Genomic DNA, 20,284 nt, shown 5'->3' on the forward strand with positions numbered 1-20,284 from the left:
GATGCAGATAGGATTAGTGAATTGGAAGATATGCAGAATGCAGGAGGAGGAGTAGAAATGTTTTGACAGAGTAGTTGGGCCACGTGGAGGGCAGACCTAAGCCTCCAACCCTGGTCTGATAGATGTTCTAGAGGAAGAGAGATGGGGCAGTGGCAGACAAGCACTATTCAGAAAGATGAAGGCTGAGAATTTTCCAGAAGCAAAATAAGACATGAATTTTCAGATTGAAAACACACACTGTGCTTTGTTTATTAACAAGGTGAATTAAAATAAACCCACAAGTCCACCCCTAGACATGTTGCAGTGAAATAGCCCAATGTAGGGATAAAGCCAAAATCTCCCAAACCACCGAAAGAGAGAAGGCAGGTAATCTACCAAGGAGCGGCAGTTTTAAGGTAGTCTTTTTTTTCTGACCACATCCTACTTCATCATCCTAAATGCTAAGGCAGTAGGTTATTGTTTATGCCCTTAAGCAGCCACAGATTGCCTCATTGAGCGGGAACTGGGACCTGTGTTCAAGTGGCCACCCTCTGCTACACACTGTATCTGAAGATGTACGAGCTGGGGTGTTTCTTGCCATATTTTATAGACACAGAACCTCGAGGCCCAGAGGGTCTAAATGACAATGACATGTTCAAGGCCATGGCTGTAAGTGACCGAGTTGAGGCTGTGACCCAGAGTCCGTGCTCTGTCCACCTCTCCTCAGGGTGGTAAGTCAGCTAAGCAGACGTCCTGGGCGATCTGGAATTATTTAGTTCTCCAGGCTAAGGTGTAAGTTAAAGTTCTCTTGCTGGGCTCCTATTGTGGCAGGTGATCTTTCTTGCCAGGGCTTCTGGCTGTGTGTCCGCTGCATCCTGGTGAAGGAGAAGGGAAGACTGGCTGGGTACCCTCCTGTGCTGACACACAGACTAAACACCTGGTGTAGTCCCTGCTTCTTTGGCCGCCTCCCAGTGTTTTTTTTTTTTAAATGACCTATTTCCTTTATTAACTTGTTGCTGGACCAAGTTGGTACACTTACGATTTGCTATTATGTGTTACTTTTTTCTTCAGGTTGGGAAAGTTGACATAGATTGGTAGTTTTTTTCCTGCCAAGGTATTTTTGGTACCCTGTTGAATTTCAGACATTTAATTTTTTTACACCTTTCCCCTTCATTTAGACAAGGACCTAAGAGCTTTGCAGAGGTAGGAATTAGGTTTTTGCCACTCAGGGCTTTGGGAAAAATATTTGAAAGTAGACAGGAGACATGCTAGGGAGATCACTGATTTATGGAGTGGGTAGAGTGTGCTTGAGATGGGGGTGCTATGGGTGGATTTCTTATGTAATAATGTCATCCGGTTTATGCTTTCTTAAGAAATCAAGGGATTGAGATGTGAAACAATATATAAGATACTTGGGTATTTATGAAATAGTATTCCCCTCTCCTTTCCTGCAAAATGTGACCACCATCTTGAATTTGGTATTTTTACTTCCATTGCTACATCTATCTTACACGGGTCCAGTGTTTGGCTGAATTATTGTGAATGCTTGCATATTCCTAGATTTGGACCTTTGGTTTGTGGAGGCAGAGGGTCATGAAGCTCAGTTTGTCCTTTTTAACCAGGAACCTATTTGATTCTGCTCTACTCCCCACCCCCCATCACTTATCACTTCTGCAGTCTCTTGTTATCTACATCCCTACCAAGCCTTCTCTTTTTCTCATTGTTTGTTTGTTTGTTTAAACTCAAGGTTAATCAAATAACTAAGAGGGTATCAGGACAGGCACCATTCTAAGCACTTGGATTAGATAAAACATGTTACTTTCTTTTCAGCACCAAGAAGGTAATGGGAATATATTTCATGTCTACTATGGCAGGGTGGTAAAGGCTACCCGGGTTTAAATCCCAGCTCTGCCACTGACTTGGATGTGACCTTGAGCAAATCACTGAACCTCTTCTTGGTTTCCTCATCTATAAAATGAGAATACTAAGAATACCTACCTCAAGGCTGTTAGGATCAAATGAGTTGACACCTATAAAACTAGAAAACCAGTGCCCAGAACATGGCAAGCACACAATAAGTGTTAGCGGCTATTATAATCACCGCTCTGGAAGTTTTAACATATGTTATCTCTAATCTTTACAACACCCTTATAATATCAGTTCACCGAACTGGATAGAGACCCTTGAAGACAGAGACCCACATCAAGTATAGTTTTTTGTATCAATTTTACACACACACACAATTTTACACATGGCCTTGCCCTCACTTTGAAACACCTTAAATACAGGTTTCTTTGTATGTGAACTCAGAGTCCATCTGGTTTCGTTAGTTGGTAGCCTTGAACTTAAAACCTACAAAAACCTGGCCGTGAGCCTGACACCCAGGAACAGAGTAGTTCAGTACTCCGGGAGCTTGTTCCTGCTCCCCTCCCCAGCATGGCAGTCACTCCCCTGGGGCCCTAAATGTTGGGGTGTGAGGGCAGTAACATGAAGCAAAGGGTCTCAGTTAAAACCCAAAAGTCCAGAGAGCCTTTTTAACCATCCGTCTCTGGCATCAAATGCTGGGGCACTGTGCTGAACGTTCAAGGTACCCTATTGCTGATGAGCAGGGTGTAGGGAGTGGCGTTAACAAGGTTGGCCAGGCAGAGCAGACCCAGCCTGGGTTGTGACCTCCCTGGTCCACTCTTTGAGAGAGAACTTTAATAGCAGACGTAATAAAGCACAGGTGGCATAATGAGGTGAGGAATGGGCAAGAAACTGTCCTAGCTTGTGCTAATAGTGCCTGAGACCTAGTATTGTCTCCAGGGAGCCCGAACCACAGCTCAGACATTATCTCATTAATCTTCCCAAAACCCCCATGGGGTAGGCAGGTGGCAGGCATTCCCTTTGCTCTCAGGATCAGAGAGAATGGGGCCCTTATATGACTCACCCAAGGTCGGGTGAGGGTGGCAAAGCGCAGCATATAATTTATTGCTTTTAACACTGTGGTTTCCTCTCCTCCCTAGCCCCCTGCCCCTGTTATTAACAGACTACACAGGACTATTTTAATCAGGCGATTTTCATTAAGTGACCCTTTCTGAAGCGCTCTGGTTTGGAAACTCACCAGTGCAGTTACAGAGAAGCAAGGACGGGATGGGGGTGAATCTGTAGCCTGTGGGTGTAGCTAGCGAGTCATCGAGGAACTTGAGGTGCCCTTCCCCTCCCCACGGGCTCTTGCCCCCATTCTGGATCTATCACTGGTGTCCTGCTTTCCTGCATTCTTGCGATAGGTTTCTTGGTTGGGTCCATGGTCTTGGGCATGGTGAATAGGAGTAGTTCTATTTCCACCTCACTCTGCTCTCACCGATCTCCTGTTATTACTCTTTTCATGGTGACACTGCCCTGGCTAGAGCCCTTTCCCTCTTAGGCACTGTGCCCTAATACAGTCCCCTCACCCCCAACCTTGGAATCCTAATTTACCGAGTGCATTGGCTTGTGCCATCTAACTCGGGTGATGCAGGCGCTGTCCCTATTTTACACACGAGGAAACTGGACCTTGGGGCTGTGTTCTTTTCAACACGCCATAATTAGAGTCTTGCCCTACTCTTTTTTTTTTTTTCTTTTCTAACTGGCCCTTTATTTGCATTAACTCTTTCACTAGCAGCTTTGTTGAGATATAATTCACACACCATACAATTCACCTATATGAAGTGTACAGTTTAGTGGGTTTTAGTATATTCACAGAGTTGTAGACCATCACCACAATCAATTTTAGAACATATAAATCATATCAAAAAACAAACCCTGTACCTTTTAGCTCCTACTTCCCTATCCTTTCATTCCTCAACCCTCCAGCCTTATGCAACCACTAATCTATTTTCTGTCTTTATAGATTTCCCTATGCCGGACTTTCATATGAATAGCGAATAGAAGATGTGGACTTCTGACTGGCTTCTTTCACTCAGCTTAATATTTTCCAGGCTCATCCACGTTGTAGCACGTATCAGTATTGTTCCTTTGTGTAGCCAAATGATATTCCATTGTTTGGGTATACCACATTTTGTTTACCGATTCACCCGTTGATGGACATTTGGGTTATTTCCAATTTTTTGGCTGCTATGAATAATGTTACCATAAACTTTCAGGTACAAGTTTTTGGGTGGGGGCAGGGAGTGTATTTCTAGCAGATGGTGAAAGGATTTTTAGCTTTGTTTTTGTTTTGAGTGTTTTTCTCTACCTGTTTTGCGTGTGTCAAAGGAAGGAACCAAAACCATGGTGTAACTTCATAAAGTATTCCTTTGATCAGGTGGCCTCTGGCACAAGCTCATCGTGTCGGGATGACCGACGCTAGACTGCTGTCATCATCCATTAGGATGGTGTTTATTGTTGATTCCACACTGCTTGCCGGTTTATCATACTTTCCTCTCATGTTTTCTTGCTGAGCCCTTGCAGGCAGCCTGTGCTGCTTGGCCAGCACAGGCTCCCAGTGCCTGGCTGTCCTGTCCAGCACCCACGGAACGCTCTGTCCAGGGTGCGCTCAGCTGCTGGACCATTCTGTGGTGGCGTGTTGCTGTGGGGAGGAGCACATCTGTTTGCAGATGCGTGTCACTACCTAGTAATGCCGTTTGTTACTTTTAAACTGTGTTGTACATAGAGCTGATTTATATGAAAAAAGCCCTGGTGAGCTTCAAATTTCCATCACCTGTTGTGTCAGCAAATGCACATACATTTTAGATTTTTTTTTTCAAATTACTGATCAAACAACAGTGGGTCTTAATTACCTTTTCTTGTCCAGTGTCCGGCACAGGGTCAGTGCTTAGCAAATATTGGTTTGGATGAATACTAGAATCCAAAAAAGGAAAGTCTCCAGCTACCCTTACTCTCTAAACCCATCAACTTTTAAAATTCTTTGTTTCCTTGCGGTTTTCGCCCATCTGCAGATGGTATTTTTAAATAGGTGTTGTTTTGCACATATGCTTAAAATTTCATACATGGTACTTTTTATACCATGTTATCTTCATCATTATCCTCTTATAATTATATAATATCCCATAAATTATGCACATTGTTTTGATTATATAGTCTTTGGGAAGACATTTTTTTTTTCTTTCACATTTTCATAGTTTGGAGAAGGACTGCTTGAAGATTTTATCATGGAAAGTTACTTCTTTGTTTTATTTATTTATTTCATTTGTTTTTGACTTAGTTTTAGGTTACTTCCTCAGGATCTGCTCTAAAAATGGAATTATGGGGGAGAGAAAGTCATAGGATCTTGGGTTTGTTTCATATTGATAGATTACCCCAAACTGAGCCGATTTGCAGCGTGGCCAGCCAGGTGTGTCCACATACACCCAGCAGCCCATACACCCAGTAGCATTGAGTTACGTTGGTGATTTTACTGTGCATTCATCAGCAACAAGGTTGATGGTCTTTCTGTTTTCTTACTGTAAACTATTTTTATATATCCCATAACTGTCACTTCATTCCTTTCTGTTACTGATAATATGGAGAAGTTTTAAGAATATATTGCTCTTTCCGCCTCCTTTGTCACTGTCTAGCTTGTTAATTGTCCTAAAGGACTTCCCTTAACTCGAGTTGCCTCACTGATTCTCAGAATAACTTACGGACGGCCAAACTGAGCTTTTCTCTACATTGCTATCCACCTGTCCCAACAGAATTTATTAAGTGAGTCCTTTCTGCATCCTTATGTTGTCCTGGTTTTCATCATAAGATCTTTTAAAATTTTAAATATGTTTTTGGAATTTCTTTTCCACTTGTTCTATTTTTCTAGTTCCAGACTGGCATCATGTAGTTTTATTGATTTTGTGGTTTTATAGTATTCTTTTTAAATCTGGAAGAATGAGAAGCCTTCTTTACCCTTTCCCCTCCAACATATTTCTTCTTGATTTAATAACTGTTTTGTGTGTACAAGCACCAAATCCTTACCTTTTTATAATGAGAACAATCAAGTGTCCTTTATGATGTTGCCTTGTAATTTAAAATAAAACTATATCTGTGAATTTCTATGTAGAGCTCAATACTTGTCATCTGGTAGCTGTATGTGTCACTTTGAGTCATTTAAAGAATAGATTTAGAATTAAATTTTGCTTAACATTTTCAGATGGTTTCCTATCGGCTATTGGATACTTTTTTTTTTTTTTAACAAAACTTAACCTATGAAACATCTCCTTACCTACTTGGAATTGGAAGTTCTAAGTGAAGGTCTGTAAAGTCAGACATGCGATATACACAGGGCCGTATCTAAGTTTCAACATGATTATCTGACAAAATGCAATTCAGGGGATGGGAGATATTCAGGTGAGAAGGTAGATTTGAAATACTTGCTGCTTTGCCCAGATTCCGACAGGCAGCTTCTCAGTTCTTTTGGTACCAAGAACAAGAGGAACCAAACAGGGTAGAGACTGTTCTTGGTTTTTCTCTAAAAAGTGACACCCACTGCGGAAGACAGTGTTCGGAAGACCAGACCCCTCAGCGAAGAAATGCCGGTTTTAATCCTCAGGCAATTCCCATTTGGATGTTTCCAACAAACAGCAGCAACAGCCAGCTCCTTTTCTGTGTCTGGGGTCCTTTCCGTTCCCATTGCTATGACAACGGGGGGAAAAAAACTGTGTTCGGGTACCTCTGGATTCTAGATCCAGAAAAAGGCTCAGGCTGTTTGTTCAAAGAGCAAAAGAGAGTTGTCTGTTTCCTTGTACGTAGAAGAGAAAAAATAATCCTTATGATTCAAGAGAAAAATGGGTGGAGCTGTCCTTTTCCATTCTTTCACATAAATTATAAGTCTTGATTCCAGCCACCACACCTTTTAAGAAAAGGTCCAGGGCTGTTGTTTCATGTGAAACTCTGTACCACAGTGACACCCTACCCTGGTCTGCGGCGGCAAAAGGACAAAAGGAAGGAAGTTTCCCTTTTAAATCCCCAGGAATTTTTTGATGAGATAATATTACAGAGTGAAATGTCTCTCCTCCTATTCGTTCCGTGTTTGGCTCCAGTGTAACAGTAACCCACTTAGAAGCAGGCGGCCCTTTTGAAGTTATTTTAAACTTCCAGCAGAGTGTGGAGATATTGTAGCCTTGGATAAGAGCACCACCAGCCCCGGTTTCAGTTTTGCCCTTTCAGGCGTGTGGAAAGTGCCCCAGTATATCTCCAGGATTTTGTACTGAAAGCTTCTTAAAGAGCTGGTCTTGGTTTCAAAGCTTGGCTTGATGTCCTGTACCCAAGGGAACGTAGTTCTGTTTCTCCAGATACTTAACCTTGTCTGACATAGTCTTTTGGCTTTGAAGTTCCCGTAGAGTCTTTGTCCATTAACAAAACAGTGAAATCATGATAGCCAACCTCATTGGGCTCCGAGAAATTTGAAGAAGGTCCATCTTCATGTTTCAGCGTAAAACCAGATGCTCGATACCTGGCACTGATGGTGGCCAGGACTCTGCCCTGCTTATTGTTAGCCATTTTGCCCGAGCAGCTCCTTGTTTGGAAATGCAAGGACGTTGTTCAGCACCCCTTGTAGAGGTTATAGGATCTGTCTGTGTCTGGGAGAAAACTGGGGCTCCCTAGAACAATCACCCTGGTTGTTGTGTCTGCCACCTCTGTAACTCTCAAATCCACATCACACTCTGGTGCCCCCTGGAAGTTATTTGGCTTATGGGGGTGGTGAGGGCTGCTGGTTCCTTCTTCACCATTCTCCCTGAATCATCCATGTGCTGTGTTCCAGCTGTCCCCAGCCCAGGGCCTGGGGCCTCCCAAGCGTCGTCCCAGGCAGTCCTCCAAGTCCATAGTCCTGTGCAGGTTGCCTGTTGGGGCCTCTCTTTGGCCTGATGGAATGCTTCCCTGCAGGACCCAGAGAATCTGCTGGAACACCTGAGGAAGGGGACATTTGTCCAGCAGTGCCTACGAAGATCTTAACCAAAATAAAGCACGTATATGTTTACAGAAGGGAAAGAATACTTCATGGCTTTTAATTGAAAGAGCGTTCCTCTGGTGTACCCTTTGCCATCCCTGATTGCTATTCTCAGAGGCAACTACTTTCAATTATTTAGTGGTTTCTTTTGCCGTTCACCTCTGGGAATATTTCTAAATTTCTGTCAATAATTTCTAAACCTGCTTATACTGCCTCATATTTTTAGCCCATTTATACATTTTTCAACTTCCTACTCTGGAAGATGGCGATTTTGTTCTCTTAACCCCCTCATCCCTTCCCCTGCCCGGCCTTTCCACCTCCCCACCCCCATACACAAATTTCCCATCTCTGCATTTTCCCAATGTAGTTATATCACAATCAATGTTTAGATAAGGATTTACGTTATTATGGCTGTCAGTGTTCCCAGCCAGGCCATGCATGCCATACCCTGCTTATGGTTTACAATTCTGGTGTGACTTTTTGGTTTTTTTCTGGAGTTAATAACTGTCGCCCCCACCCCATTTATTTAGTTTGCTATCTGATTATCACATTTCATTCTCCTGTTTGGGACTATAACACTTCTCAATACTGTCAGTCCCACTGGGTGATGACTCAGGTTGTTGTTATTTGTTTGCTTATTTGGGGAGCTCTCCTGCAGCCCTCATCCTTCTGACCCCATCTGGGCTGGTCGCCTGGCAGGCTGGTGGCATAGCTGTCCTCCTGGGATTTCCCTCTATTTTTCTTCTCTGTTGGATTCTCTGTGCCCTGGATCCCATGCCTGCCTCTTCCTCGGTTTATTCCCTTTGTTTTCTCGGAGCTGACAGCAGCTTCTGAGATCAGACAGGGGCCGGAAATGTTGAGGTTTTGCTTTTTAGGGGAGGAATCCTCTATTCCTCTTCCCCCTCCATCACCCTCATAAAGCACTGTTGTGGGCCTGCCTGAGTGAAGGGCAGTGGCATTGTGTTTTCTGCACATGGAGAGTGTTACCTGCCTCTGCAAGCCCAGCTGCTGAGACCAAGAAGGAACAGCCTTTGCTCCTGTGCCATTCCCAGTAAATCTTGAGATTGCCGGTAAAGTCCTGGGAATGTGTTTGGTGACTTGGGGATCAGAGCTGAGATGCGGCAGCAGGCCTGTCTCCAGGCTGAGGGCTGGAGACACCCAACGGTCATTTATTGAGCACCTGTTGGGCACAAGGCTCTGGGTGGGGTGAAAGGGGACCTCTGGGAAAGACTCCTTGTAGGAGCAGGTACCCATCCCAGAGGAGAGGCTGAAGGAACTGTGCTAAGCACCATGTAAAGCATTTGGGAATGTAGAGGTGGAAGCAACTAGCTATACTGGTGCATTCAAGAAAGCTCCATGGAAGGGCTGACATTTAAACTGGTCTTGAAGGACAGAGAATTCTAGGCAAATGCATGAAGGGCAAGCAAACGTGACGTGTCAAGAGAAAGTGAAGAAGGAGAGGGCTTTCCCACTGATTGAGCGTCTACCATGCAACTAAGATTATATATTTTATCTCATTTAATCTGCACAGCACCCTGTTGAAGTGGATGGTACTGTCCCCATTTTACAGATGAGAAAATAGAGGTTTATAGAAATCAAGTCATCTGCTCAAGGAGGTATGCCTCATAAGAGGCAGGTTTCAAAACATGGTTACATGATTCCAAAGCTCTCATCCTCTCCATCCCCCAAACACCCCTCAGAACAAAATCAGGAGTAAGACAGCCAGAGGCACCGCTTCTTAATGTCAAACCTCCCGATAGAGGACTAACTGGGAATTTGCCTTCAATTGACTTAAGCCAGGGTGTTGACATCCTGAAGTTATTCTGAGAGCACAAGACCAAAGTTATAACTCAGGACATATCTTCTGTTAAATCCTCACACTTTAGTGTGGCTTGTTAATTATTGGCATTTTTCTTCTCCGGACCCGCCCCAGGAGTTTTGCTTATCTTCTCATTTCAGGCTGTCCTTCTCCTCCTTCAGTATTCTCTGTCCAGTGAGTTTTTGTCAAGTTTTGTCAAACCCATTCTAGGTTTCTGAGTTTGTTTTTTCCTTTATGTTTTCATTAGTAGTTCTTTCTGACAACCCTGAGTTCTTACACACAATTTAGCCATTTTTTTTCTTCCAGTTTTGACATACAGCACTGTATAAGTTTAGGATGTAGAACATAATGATTTGACTTACATACATCATGAAATGACTATCACAAGAAGTCTAGTGAACATCCATCATCTCATACAGATACAACATTAAAGAGAGAAAAATATATTTTTTCCTTGTGATGAGAACTCAGGATTTACTCTCTTAACCATTTCATATGTAACATACAGCAGTGTTCATTATATTTATCATGATGTACATTACATCCCTGGTACTTATTTATCTTATGTCCTGGAAATTTGTACCTTCTGACTACCTTCATCCAGTTCTCCCCACCCCCAATTCAGCCATTTTTAACCTTCTTAAAAATATGAAGGCAAAAACTTCTTAAATTTCAAACATCTGACCAGGTAAACCTCACACACCCAAACATTTTAAGAAAATAAACTCAGAAATTCCTATAACTGTTAATTGCTTATGTGCCACATTAAGTTCAAAGTTAACATGCTTGAACATCATTCATTGAAATCTCCTAAGATTAATTTTGCACACACAGGTCTTATGTGTAGTCACTGCCTATATGTCACTGGCTGGTGTCAGCATGTACGAATTCACAAGTGTGGTTTTCATGTGATGACTGTCTGGCAGCAATGTCTCACTGAATATTTAGAATATATGTGTTTCATATGTTGGAGGTCCTCATTCTCCGTAGATGACTGTGATCCAGAAAAGGACTTTGGGATCTTTTTAAGTTAAGGGCTACTATTTCTCAGTAGACAGTAGAAAGATTTGGTTGGGGCTTTATCTTGAAACGTGGAACACAAAATAAGTTTGTATTTGAATTTAACAAGTTAAATTATAATTGCAACTTTGTTCTGATTTCTGAGAACAAAGAGCAAATCCCCTGTTGGCAGTGTTGGGATATTTCCAGCAAAACTGTCTGAGAATGTGGATGTGACATCCTTCTCTTACGTTTGACTCCAGCAGTAGGAACACCCAAAGTCATTTTTCCAAAAATGTTAGAGAACTCTCTCTTTTCCCAAAGTTCTGTCTTAATCCTTTGATCATTCTCCATGGAAGCCCCCATGTGGATTTCTTCTTTAATCCTTAGCTAGATTGTTTGCCATTTGCTTTGAGTGGATCCTGTTGTTGACTAATATGACTTTGGTGGACTCTGTTATATTTGCATCATTGGCTGATTTGCGGTTCTAGTTTGCAATTTATCGACATGGTCTAGTCACTCTGTCATCTGATAGACCAATTAGCAAGAGGTTGCTGTAAGGATTAAACAAGATAAAATACATAAACAGAGTAACATAGTTGATGCTCAATTAACAAGAAAGCCCTCTCCTTCACTTTCCCCAGATTTGGCATATTCGTTTGCATTTTATGCCTTTGCCTAGAGTATTCCATCCTTTGACACAGGTCAGTTTATGAGTGAATATTTTCATGTTATGGCTTCCCTATAAAACATTCTGCTGAGCTCATAACGTGGAGCCCTTGGGAAAAGAGAACCCCAGGGCGTAAATGTTTGGAGACCTAGGGTGGCGGGCATTTCTGGAAGCTGATGCTGTCATCGGGGGCGAGCTGAAAGAGACCTGAATTGTACAATATTGGTAGGTGAGTCAGAGAGGCCAGTTACACTGGAGACGTAGCTGAGATTGAATTCACAACCCCAGTAGTTTGGACCTCTGGAGATACAGACTGGAATAAGGAACTCAGAAGAGAAGAAACTCCGGAGTGGAGCTGGGAAGGGGGAGGATGGTGAGGTCGGTTTTGGATGCTCTGAGATGTGATTTTGGTGGCCCTTTACCCTCCCTGGGAAAATAAACCACCCATGCCAACCGATTACACCCACCAGCACTTGAGAAAAAATTCCTTTTGGTTTTTAAATCTTTGATCCCCGTGCAGAAGTCAACACCCTTGACAGGGCTGACACTTTGAGCTGCTCACAGGCACCCCAGTGACAGCGGATGCTTTGAAAAGGGGTCTTGGGGCCAAGGAGGGGGAGGGCCCCACATGGGGTGCGGCCCAGGGTGCCAGGGGGACCTCAGCGTGTGTGAGGCTCACACAGTTGGGATTTCCAAGTGCTCCGGACGCCCTCTTGCCATGCCTCCCCTGGCCACGTGTCCTGCTCCACAGCTCGAGCCTCAGCCTGGTCTGCTAAGGGCCTCAGCTTCTACTCCTGCTTCTGTTGCTCTGGGTTCACAGTCCCGCCCTCCTCCTCCTTGCGCCCTCCCAGGCCCCCCCTTCTCTCCAGCCGCCCCGCACCGTCCCTCCATCTCCTCCCACTGCAGCCTTTGCTCTTCGCATCACGCGTGTCAGCGTTTGGCTCGGATCACATCTACTTTAGGTTCATTTCTTCTCACGCGCGTACCTGTGCTCTCCCTAACTTGGCATTTCTCGGAGTGTGTCCCATGAAACAGTGTGAGCATATTAAACACAAAATGGGTTGATCATCAACGGGTAGGAAACGCTGGTTTTAGCAAAGGTTAAAACCCTTTTAAGTTATTTAAACCTTAGGCCTCTGCAGAGCTTTAATTTCCAAATGTAGATCCCGAATCCCTATGTCCTGTTCCTCAGCTTTAGTTGCGTGTGCAGGAACCCATTTATCATCGTGCAGGGCTAGTATTCTGCAGGACACAGTTTCCCGAAGGGCTCTGGTGGTTGGCTTAGGCTCAGGAAGTGTGGAAACCGCATCGTCCTACGCTGTGGATTCCCACGTTGGCTGAGGACAGTCATTTCTGAGTAAACTCTTTTTTTAATTTATTTTTTATGTTTATTTATAATTTATTTTGGCTGCACTGGCTCTTAGTTGCGGCACGCAGGATCTTTTAGTCGCAGCGTGCGCGCGGAATCTAGTTCCCCAACCAGGGATCGAACCTGGGCCCCCTGCATTGGGAGCGTGGAGTCTTACCCACTGGACCACCAGGGAAGTCCCTGACTCTTGGGACTTTTTAAAAAAACGTATTTATTGTGGTAAAATCGATACAGAATTTACCACTTAAGCCATTTTAAAGTATACAATTCAGAGGCATTTAGTACATTCACAGTGGTCACCCATCCGTTAGTATCATCTGATGCCAGAACATTTTATCACCGTAAAATGTCCCCTGTACCTATTAAGCAGTCACTCTCCGTTTCCCCCTCCCCCAGGCAGGCATCCACTAATCTGCTGCTGTCTGTTTCTATGGATTTGCCTGTTGTGGATATTTCATATCAGTGGAATTATACAATATATGGCCTTTTACATCTGGCTTCCTTCTTCAGTAAAGTTTTAATACAAAGTCTTAGACCTGCATGATTCCTCTGCTTCCCTCGACGCAGCTCTCTATCACTGACCAAACCCTATATAGGTGTAAGTAACAAAAAGCACCTTTCCCTCTGGAGACCTCCAAGGCACGTGGCCAGGTTAAAAATATCACGGAACACTGTAGAAAAGTGTCAGTAGAGGGGCTGCCATTGACGTGACTTGACCTGGGATTCAGGAAGCTGACTTGAGCCCGGCTGGGAGGCACTTCCTGGAGGGTCAGAAGTACCTGGCTCTTGGCACGACTGGCTTATTGCCCTTGCCCATCCTCTCCAGTTGGAGATCTGCATTTCAAGCCGCTCATCATTTAATAACCATCGAACATCCTAAAGTGGGCTGAGTTTTTCAGGGGCAGCTGGAGGGAAGCTGTGCCATCCACTGCACTGCAGGACCCTCCTTGGTCCTTTGGGCAGACTCTTGGAGCCTGAAGGCTGGTGCAAAAATCATATGTCGCAGGCTTCCCCATCTCAGGTCCTGCAATTCCCAGGGCAGGGTTATCCTGTGCCCGCTACGAAGACAGCTGCCAGCCACCCCTTGAGCTTGCGGCGCTCACCCTTCCTTGTGGGTCCATTGACTTGCCAAGGATCTCTGCCCTCTGGGCTGCTCCCTCCCTCCTCCGCTCACTCATCCTCTCCAGTCCAGGGCCACCATTGCCAGAAGGTGCAACCCGCCTGCCTCAAATTACTGTTCTTGGTGCGCCGCTTTTCCAAAGAACCTGTGGTGCTGTCCTGGTATCCACATGCCTTCCTGATTTTTGAGCCCGTCTCTCTCTTCTTGGTGTCGACTGTGTCCCCCCATGCTGCTCAGGTAGCCTCTCTTCTCCCCCTAAATCCCTCAGCTCCTCGTCCCCAGGCGTGGATGGCCGCCCGTCCTCTCCCCTGCCCCGGACCCGTCCAGCTCTCCCTTTGAAGCCCAGCTCAAGACTCAGCTGCAACTCTGGCCACCTGCACCAAACTCACATTACACTCCCACACCACCCAGTTCAGAGCTGGCAGGCAGCCTTTCTTTACAGAGATTTGTACCTCTTAGTCTTTTCTCCCCAGTCAGGTGACCAGCTCTCAGAAGAAGGGACAATAAAGTTAAGCAAGTGGAGTTGGAAGGTACTGGACTGTGAATTCAAGGGCCAGGCCACCCCGGGGGCAGCCAGTTGCTGGCTGTGTTGTCTTGGAAAAGCTATTTATCTTGAACTTCTCATCCTAAAATGAGTGGGGGATAAGGAGGTTGTATTAGTTTCCTATTTGCTACTATAACAAGTTACTACAAACTTAGTGGCTTAAAGCAACACAAACTTAATCTCTCATAGTTCTGGAGGTCAGAAGTCAAAAATGGGTCAGCAGGGCTACGTTCCTTGTGGAGGGTCTAGAGAGAATCCTTGTCTTTTCCAGCTTCTGGAGGCGGGCTGCCTGCATTCCTTGGCTCATGGCTCCCACCTCCATCTTCTGAGCACATTGCTCCAACCCCTGCTTCCCTGGTCACATCTCTTCTGTTTCCACGATTCCCTTTTTTCCTTGTAAGGACCTTTGCAATTACATTGGGCTTACCCAGGTAATCCAGGATATCAAGCTTAATCACATCTATAAAGTTTCTGGTGCCTTGTAAGGTAACGTATTCACAGGTTCTGGGGATTAGGACATAGATGTCTCATGGGCCATTATTCTGGCTAACACAGTGGATTCTTCAGTCTCTTGTATCTCTAATATGCCTTGACTCTAAAGACATATTTCTTCCAGCTATTTAAAGAGTTTAGCACCGTGCTAGACTCCTTCACGTCTCGGTAGGTTAGGTTTATCCACAAGGACTTCCTCTTCTCAGATGGTTATTAGGGATTCTGGGGTCTGATAAAACTCAATACTAGAACTGTGAGCACAAGCCATAGTACCATTCTGTGTTCAGGCTTCCACTAAATGCACTTTTACTAGTAAAAATTTGACAGTGCTCTCCTACCTATCTTTGATTTTGTGTTTTGCAAATTTTGAAGAAACCTCAAAGAATTTCATCTGTTTTCCTGTAACCAGGGGTAGCCTTTAAACAGCCTGTTAATTATCCTGGTGATTCCGCTGTATGTCTAATGGTCTCTCCATAAATTCCTGAATGTGTTTCGAGGTCCTCTTGCATCAGTTGAAGTAGATGTGTTGTTAAGGTCTGGAAGCCAAATAGTTTTGGATGCTAACCTAGCTCGTCTCCTCTGTAGCTGCCACTGAATGTTATGGTATTTCACAGCCATCTAGACCGGGATTTATGTGGGAGTTACGCTATCTCTCTTTTCCTACATCCCATTGGGTGGTGTCCACCTTAGGTGACCACTGCTTACAAAGCAGTGAGAAAGCATCTGTGAAGTCTATTTGTAGTGGCTCTATTGTGTTCTCCCCAGGGCTCAGCTCATTGTACTGAAATAGGATCCACTCAATGGGTTGAAAAATGCATCCCGCCCATATGACTTTAAGTTTTGAGGTTGTTTTTGACTTTTGAGTCTGAGACGTGCACACCAGGAGTCAAGCAGGTCTGCAGCCTGCCTACTGAAGTTTTCTTTCCATTTGTTTCCTAGATGCACCCACTGGGCCTGTGTAATAACAATGATGAAGAGGACTTGTATGAATATGGCTGGGTAGGAGTGGTGAAGCTGGAACAACCAGAACTGGACCCGAAACCATGCCTCACTGTCCTCGGCAAGGTAAGCACGAGGCCCTCTGAATTGCTCCCATTTTGATTGGTGTTCTCCACACCCTTATTTCCCCAATTCCTCAAATAGCCGGTTACGGAGAAGAGCCTTGCTGGCACAGCACTCTTTCCTGGCTGAAGTCATGGCTTGGAGCAGCCCCCCATGGTACCCAGAAGCTTGGACTCTGATGGCAGCTGCCAGCCTCAGAGTGGGCTCCACCCTGCCCACTGTGTGGCCTTGGGCAGGTCACTTCCCCTCGAGGAGTCTCAGTTTCTTCTCTGTGAACTGGGTTGATAATAGAGATTCACCATCCCTATCTTACACCCTTGGGGCCAGATATTTCAGAATTCTGAGATTTGGGGCATTTAGAAAGGTATTAAGATGCACATATTTTGTATTAAGGAACTCCCAGGAGACGTGGGGCCGTCCTCAGGAACCAAACACATGCATATTTGTGTAGCAAACTACATGGATATTCACATTAAGTGGGACAACTAAAATCTAAATAGCCCCGTGTTAGTTCAGGGCAGCTGTGCCTCCAAATGAGTTCAGGGCCATTAAGTTTCGCTGCCAAGTAAGTTCTGAATAGACTTTGGGGTTGTAGAGCTTTTTCAGTTTCAGAATGGCAGATGGCAGTTATGGTCCTGTATTAGACCTTACCTCATAGGATGGTTAGCAGGTGAGATGAGATACAAACGTCTAGCAGAGAAAGCTCTCCAGAAATGTTCACTGCCATTGGCTATTGATACTCCGTTTAGAAGTACTAAAAAAAAAAAACTTTCTTAGCCTTGAGGGTCAGCATTACCTCTGGCTGCAGTATAAGATAAAAGATAGAAATACATTTACTTTGGAAAACCATCTGTCAATGATCTTAAAATATGACAGTAACAACCTGTTTTGGTTTTTTTTAATTATTTATTTTTGGCTGCATTGGGTCTTCGTTGCCGCGCGCAGGCTTTCTCTAGTTGCAGTGAGCAGGAGCTGCTCTTCGTTATGGTGCGCGGGCTTCTCACTGTGGTTGCTTCTTTTGTTGCAGAGCACCGGCTCTAGGCGTGAGCTTCAGTAGTTGCAGCACGCGGGCTCAGTAGTTGTGGCACGTGGGCTTAGTTGCACCACAACATGTGGGATCTTCCTGGACCAGGGCTTGAACCCGTGTCCCCTGCATTGGCAGGTGGATTCTTAACCACTGTGCCACCAGGGAAGTCCCAACAACCTGTTTTAAACTGGATCATTTTGTTAAAGGGAAAGGTTTGGAGAAAGTTGTTAGAATTTTGGTTGGAGGAAAGGTAGTATATCCTAAGGGTAGTGTTATTGCTTGGGAATTTTTTATATTCTCAGAAGCTGCTGTTCTAAGTATCATGGGGAGACAGCTGGGGGGAAAACAGTCCTGGTTCTGACCTCTTGAGGAGATTCAGGCCAGAGAAGAGGTGGTTTTGATATAGGGAGCCTTTCCCACAGTCAAAGCTGTCCCAGCCGGTGTCTCCTGAAAGACTTTTGGCCCAGGAGACCCTCATGGATCTAATCTGTGATGTTTGTGTCCCACTTGTCTTCTGAGTAGCTTCCGACCACTTGTCAAGTTCCCCTGCCCTTTTATAGAAGGAGAAGAAAAAAAAAAAAAACCACAGGGACTATTACCTACTTGGTTTATAATTCCCAAAGTTGAATCAATGTGTTTTAGGCAGCCCAGGCCCCGATACTTCATCGTTTAAATAGTTGGCCAGAGCTGCCTAATGATGCTCAGAGAGCAGTGACCCCCTTGAGAATACGTTAGTGTTTTCCTAGGAGAAATGCCAGCTCCATCCAAAGATTAGGAACAGTGCTTTCCTTGTAGGTAGCACTCTCCTAATAGAATATTTTCTCCTGTACTTAAGCTGCTGCTGGGCAGGGCTCAGCAGCTCAGCTTAATTTTGTTTGCCCCACTCCAGTGGGTCTCCACCTACGCGTCTGTCATGTCTGTAAATGGGTTGGAACAGGGCCCCTCGGGGACACCCCATGTTCTCCCATGGCCTAGTGGTGTTGAAGTCCCTAAGAGAACCCAACTGCTCCTCCTCTGCCTGGGACAACCATGTAGTGGTTTGACTTGAAGAGTTCTGTATGGTTTGGCCTGCCGGCCTGTGAAGCCACAGGGAATAAAAACCCTCGACATATATTGCCTCATTAAGTATTTCTTGAGTTTATTCATTCACCAAGTATTTATTGAATGCAGGGGCCCAGGAGCTAAGCCCATGGCTGTACCTGCTAACAAGCAGCACCCCACTCCATGTTTCTCCGTGTTGGGAGAAACATGTTTCTGTTTGGAGAGGCTGTGGTGGTGGCCAGGCCACATTTGCATGTGGTTAATTACTGAACTTTGGCTTAACACCTGAATAAAATCATTAGCCAAAGCGCTTGGGCCAGACAAAGCAAGACGGTTTAGCTTTTGCTTAAAACCTGGGTTGGTACAGGAGGTACAAAGAGTCAGGCATCTCCCCCTCCCCCTCCCCCTCCCCCTCTCCTTCCTCTTTCTCGCTCCCTCTCTTCTGCTCTCTCACCTTGTTCTTAAGTGTAGTTGTTTTCAGCTTCAATTTTATTAACTTCGCTGTTTTCTTTCTTTCTGAGCCCCCAAGTGCAGTGGCAAGAGGCTAGGGTAGGAAGAGCAAAGTGGTCCTCATGGGTGGCCTGCTCACCTGCAGACACACAGCATGGTTTTCTACCCTTTCTTTGCCCTTAGTGGTGAAGGCAAGAAGGAGGTGGGCAGCTAAGAGAAGCACAAAAGGAAGACGCTACAGCCAGGTCCCCGTGGGGGTGGGGGAGGGACTCCTCCGTGTAGATGTTGAGACTTGTTGAAAACCATGGGGGGCAGGGATGCTGTCAGGCGTTTGGAGGAGCCTGAGGGAGAAGGGGGAGGGCCAGACGCAGACCCCTCTCCCTCCCCCATCACCTACCCCCATCACCCACCTGCCCACAGAAAGTGCCATGGGGTGAAATGTTGAAAATAACAGAGGAATGTCCTAAATTAAGAAAACGTAAATGCCTCTCCAGGAGTTCAAATAAAGTTTCATTTTAAAAGGGAAAGACATAAACTCATCACCTCGGTTTATTACTGAGTGCTTTTGAACTCCAAAAAAGGAACACTATAAACTCATGAGAGAAAAATGATTTATGATCCCCTCCTTATAATCTTTTTGATTCTGGATGAGGCAAGGCAGACAGTCGGATCAGCTAAGGGGGCAGAGTTGGGGTGGGGGTGAGCTCCCCCGGAACGTAGCAGGCCAGGGCACCAGGCCAGGCCCCGGGCAAATCCCTTCCGCTTTCTGGGCTTCTTTTCCACTTCATGTGAAGAGGCTGTTCTGGGCTCCTTGATTGTCTAACATTTTGAACTTCTGTATCATATTAAAAATCTCCCCTTGACATTCTAGTTTTTTGGGATTTCTAGGTGCGGCCTTGAAAGTCTCTGTTAACCTGCAACAGTTTACGTCCTCGGAAATTGAAACAGAAAATAATAGACATTACTGAGCAGCTTGCTATTGAAAGTAAGGATCTTAAACCATCCGCAAAGTGCAGAAGTCTGTGTTTATGCCCCAGGCATTTTAACCCTTCAGTTCAAACAGTGTTTATTATTTAAGCATCTTACAGGATTGGTAAGACATTGGAAGGTCGACTTTAATAGCCGTGGTTCTTATGACTCTTCCACCTCACGGAGAGCCTCGTGGCAGGGAACACACAAGACATGCTCAGATCTAACACAGCCTGCCTGGCCCAGATTCACCAAACGTGGAAGAAAACCAGCCTCCCTCCCTCACACCCCACGCTGGAGTGGACTCGTAGGGATGGTTTTGAAGGGCACAACAGGCATGAAATTGGCTCTTGCCAGTCCTTAGGAGGAGAGCAGAAAGTAGAAAGACAAGAAAAACAAGGGATTTAGGTCAAAGAGATGCAGCTTTGGCTAAGTGACCTCGAGAGGGTCACTTCACTTCTTGGGGCTCATGCTGCCCTTGCCACTATGTTGGGGGTACTGCGAGGGGCCCTGGACACAGAGCCTGGCTCTCGGGGGACGCCCGGAAAGAGTGTAAGAGCAGCCCTCGTGTGGTGGGTGCTTGCCGAATGCCGAGAGCTTTCCGAGCAGCGTCTCCTCTCATTGTCAGGCCAACTCTGGGACCGTGTCCAGATTCCCATCTTACGATGAGGAGATCTCAACCTAACCTGAGATCCAACGGCTCCCAGTTGCTGAGCCGAGATCTGAGATCAGGACTGTCACGCCGCTGCATCAGCGCTGGTTTCTTCCTCCTGCCTCCTTTTGCCTTTGCCGGTTTTTCTAGATAAAAATCGGATGCGTTTCAGTAGTCACTGGCTGGGCAAGGAC

The 20,284-nt window shown here is 45.3% G+C and overlaps 1 protein-coding gene across 1 annotated transcript in view; it reads left to right on the plus strand.

The window, feature by feature from the left end:
• ZNRF3 (zinc and ring finger 3) overlaps window positions 1-20,284 on the plus strand; it is a 148,552-nt gene that overhangs the window by 75,043 nt on the left and 53,225 nt on the right. The window contains exon 2 of the mRNA XM_022550988.3: window positions 15,829-15,954. Within this exon, the coding sequence (XP_022406696.2) occupies window positions 15,829-15,954 (126 nt within the window). The remainder of the gene's footprint in view (window positions 1-15,828; window positions 15,955-20,284) is intronic.

The sequence above is a fragment of the Delphinapterus leucas genome, chromosome 14 (genome assembly GCF_059928025.1).
Source record: "Delphinapterus leucas isolate spDelLeu-1000000601 "Yukka" chromosome 14, BTC_Dleu_Yukka2, whole genome shotgun sequence".
In the NCBI taxonomy this organism is placed as follows: Eukaryota; Metazoa; Chordata; class Mammalia; order Artiodactyla; family Monodontidae; genus Delphinapterus; species Delphinapterus leucas.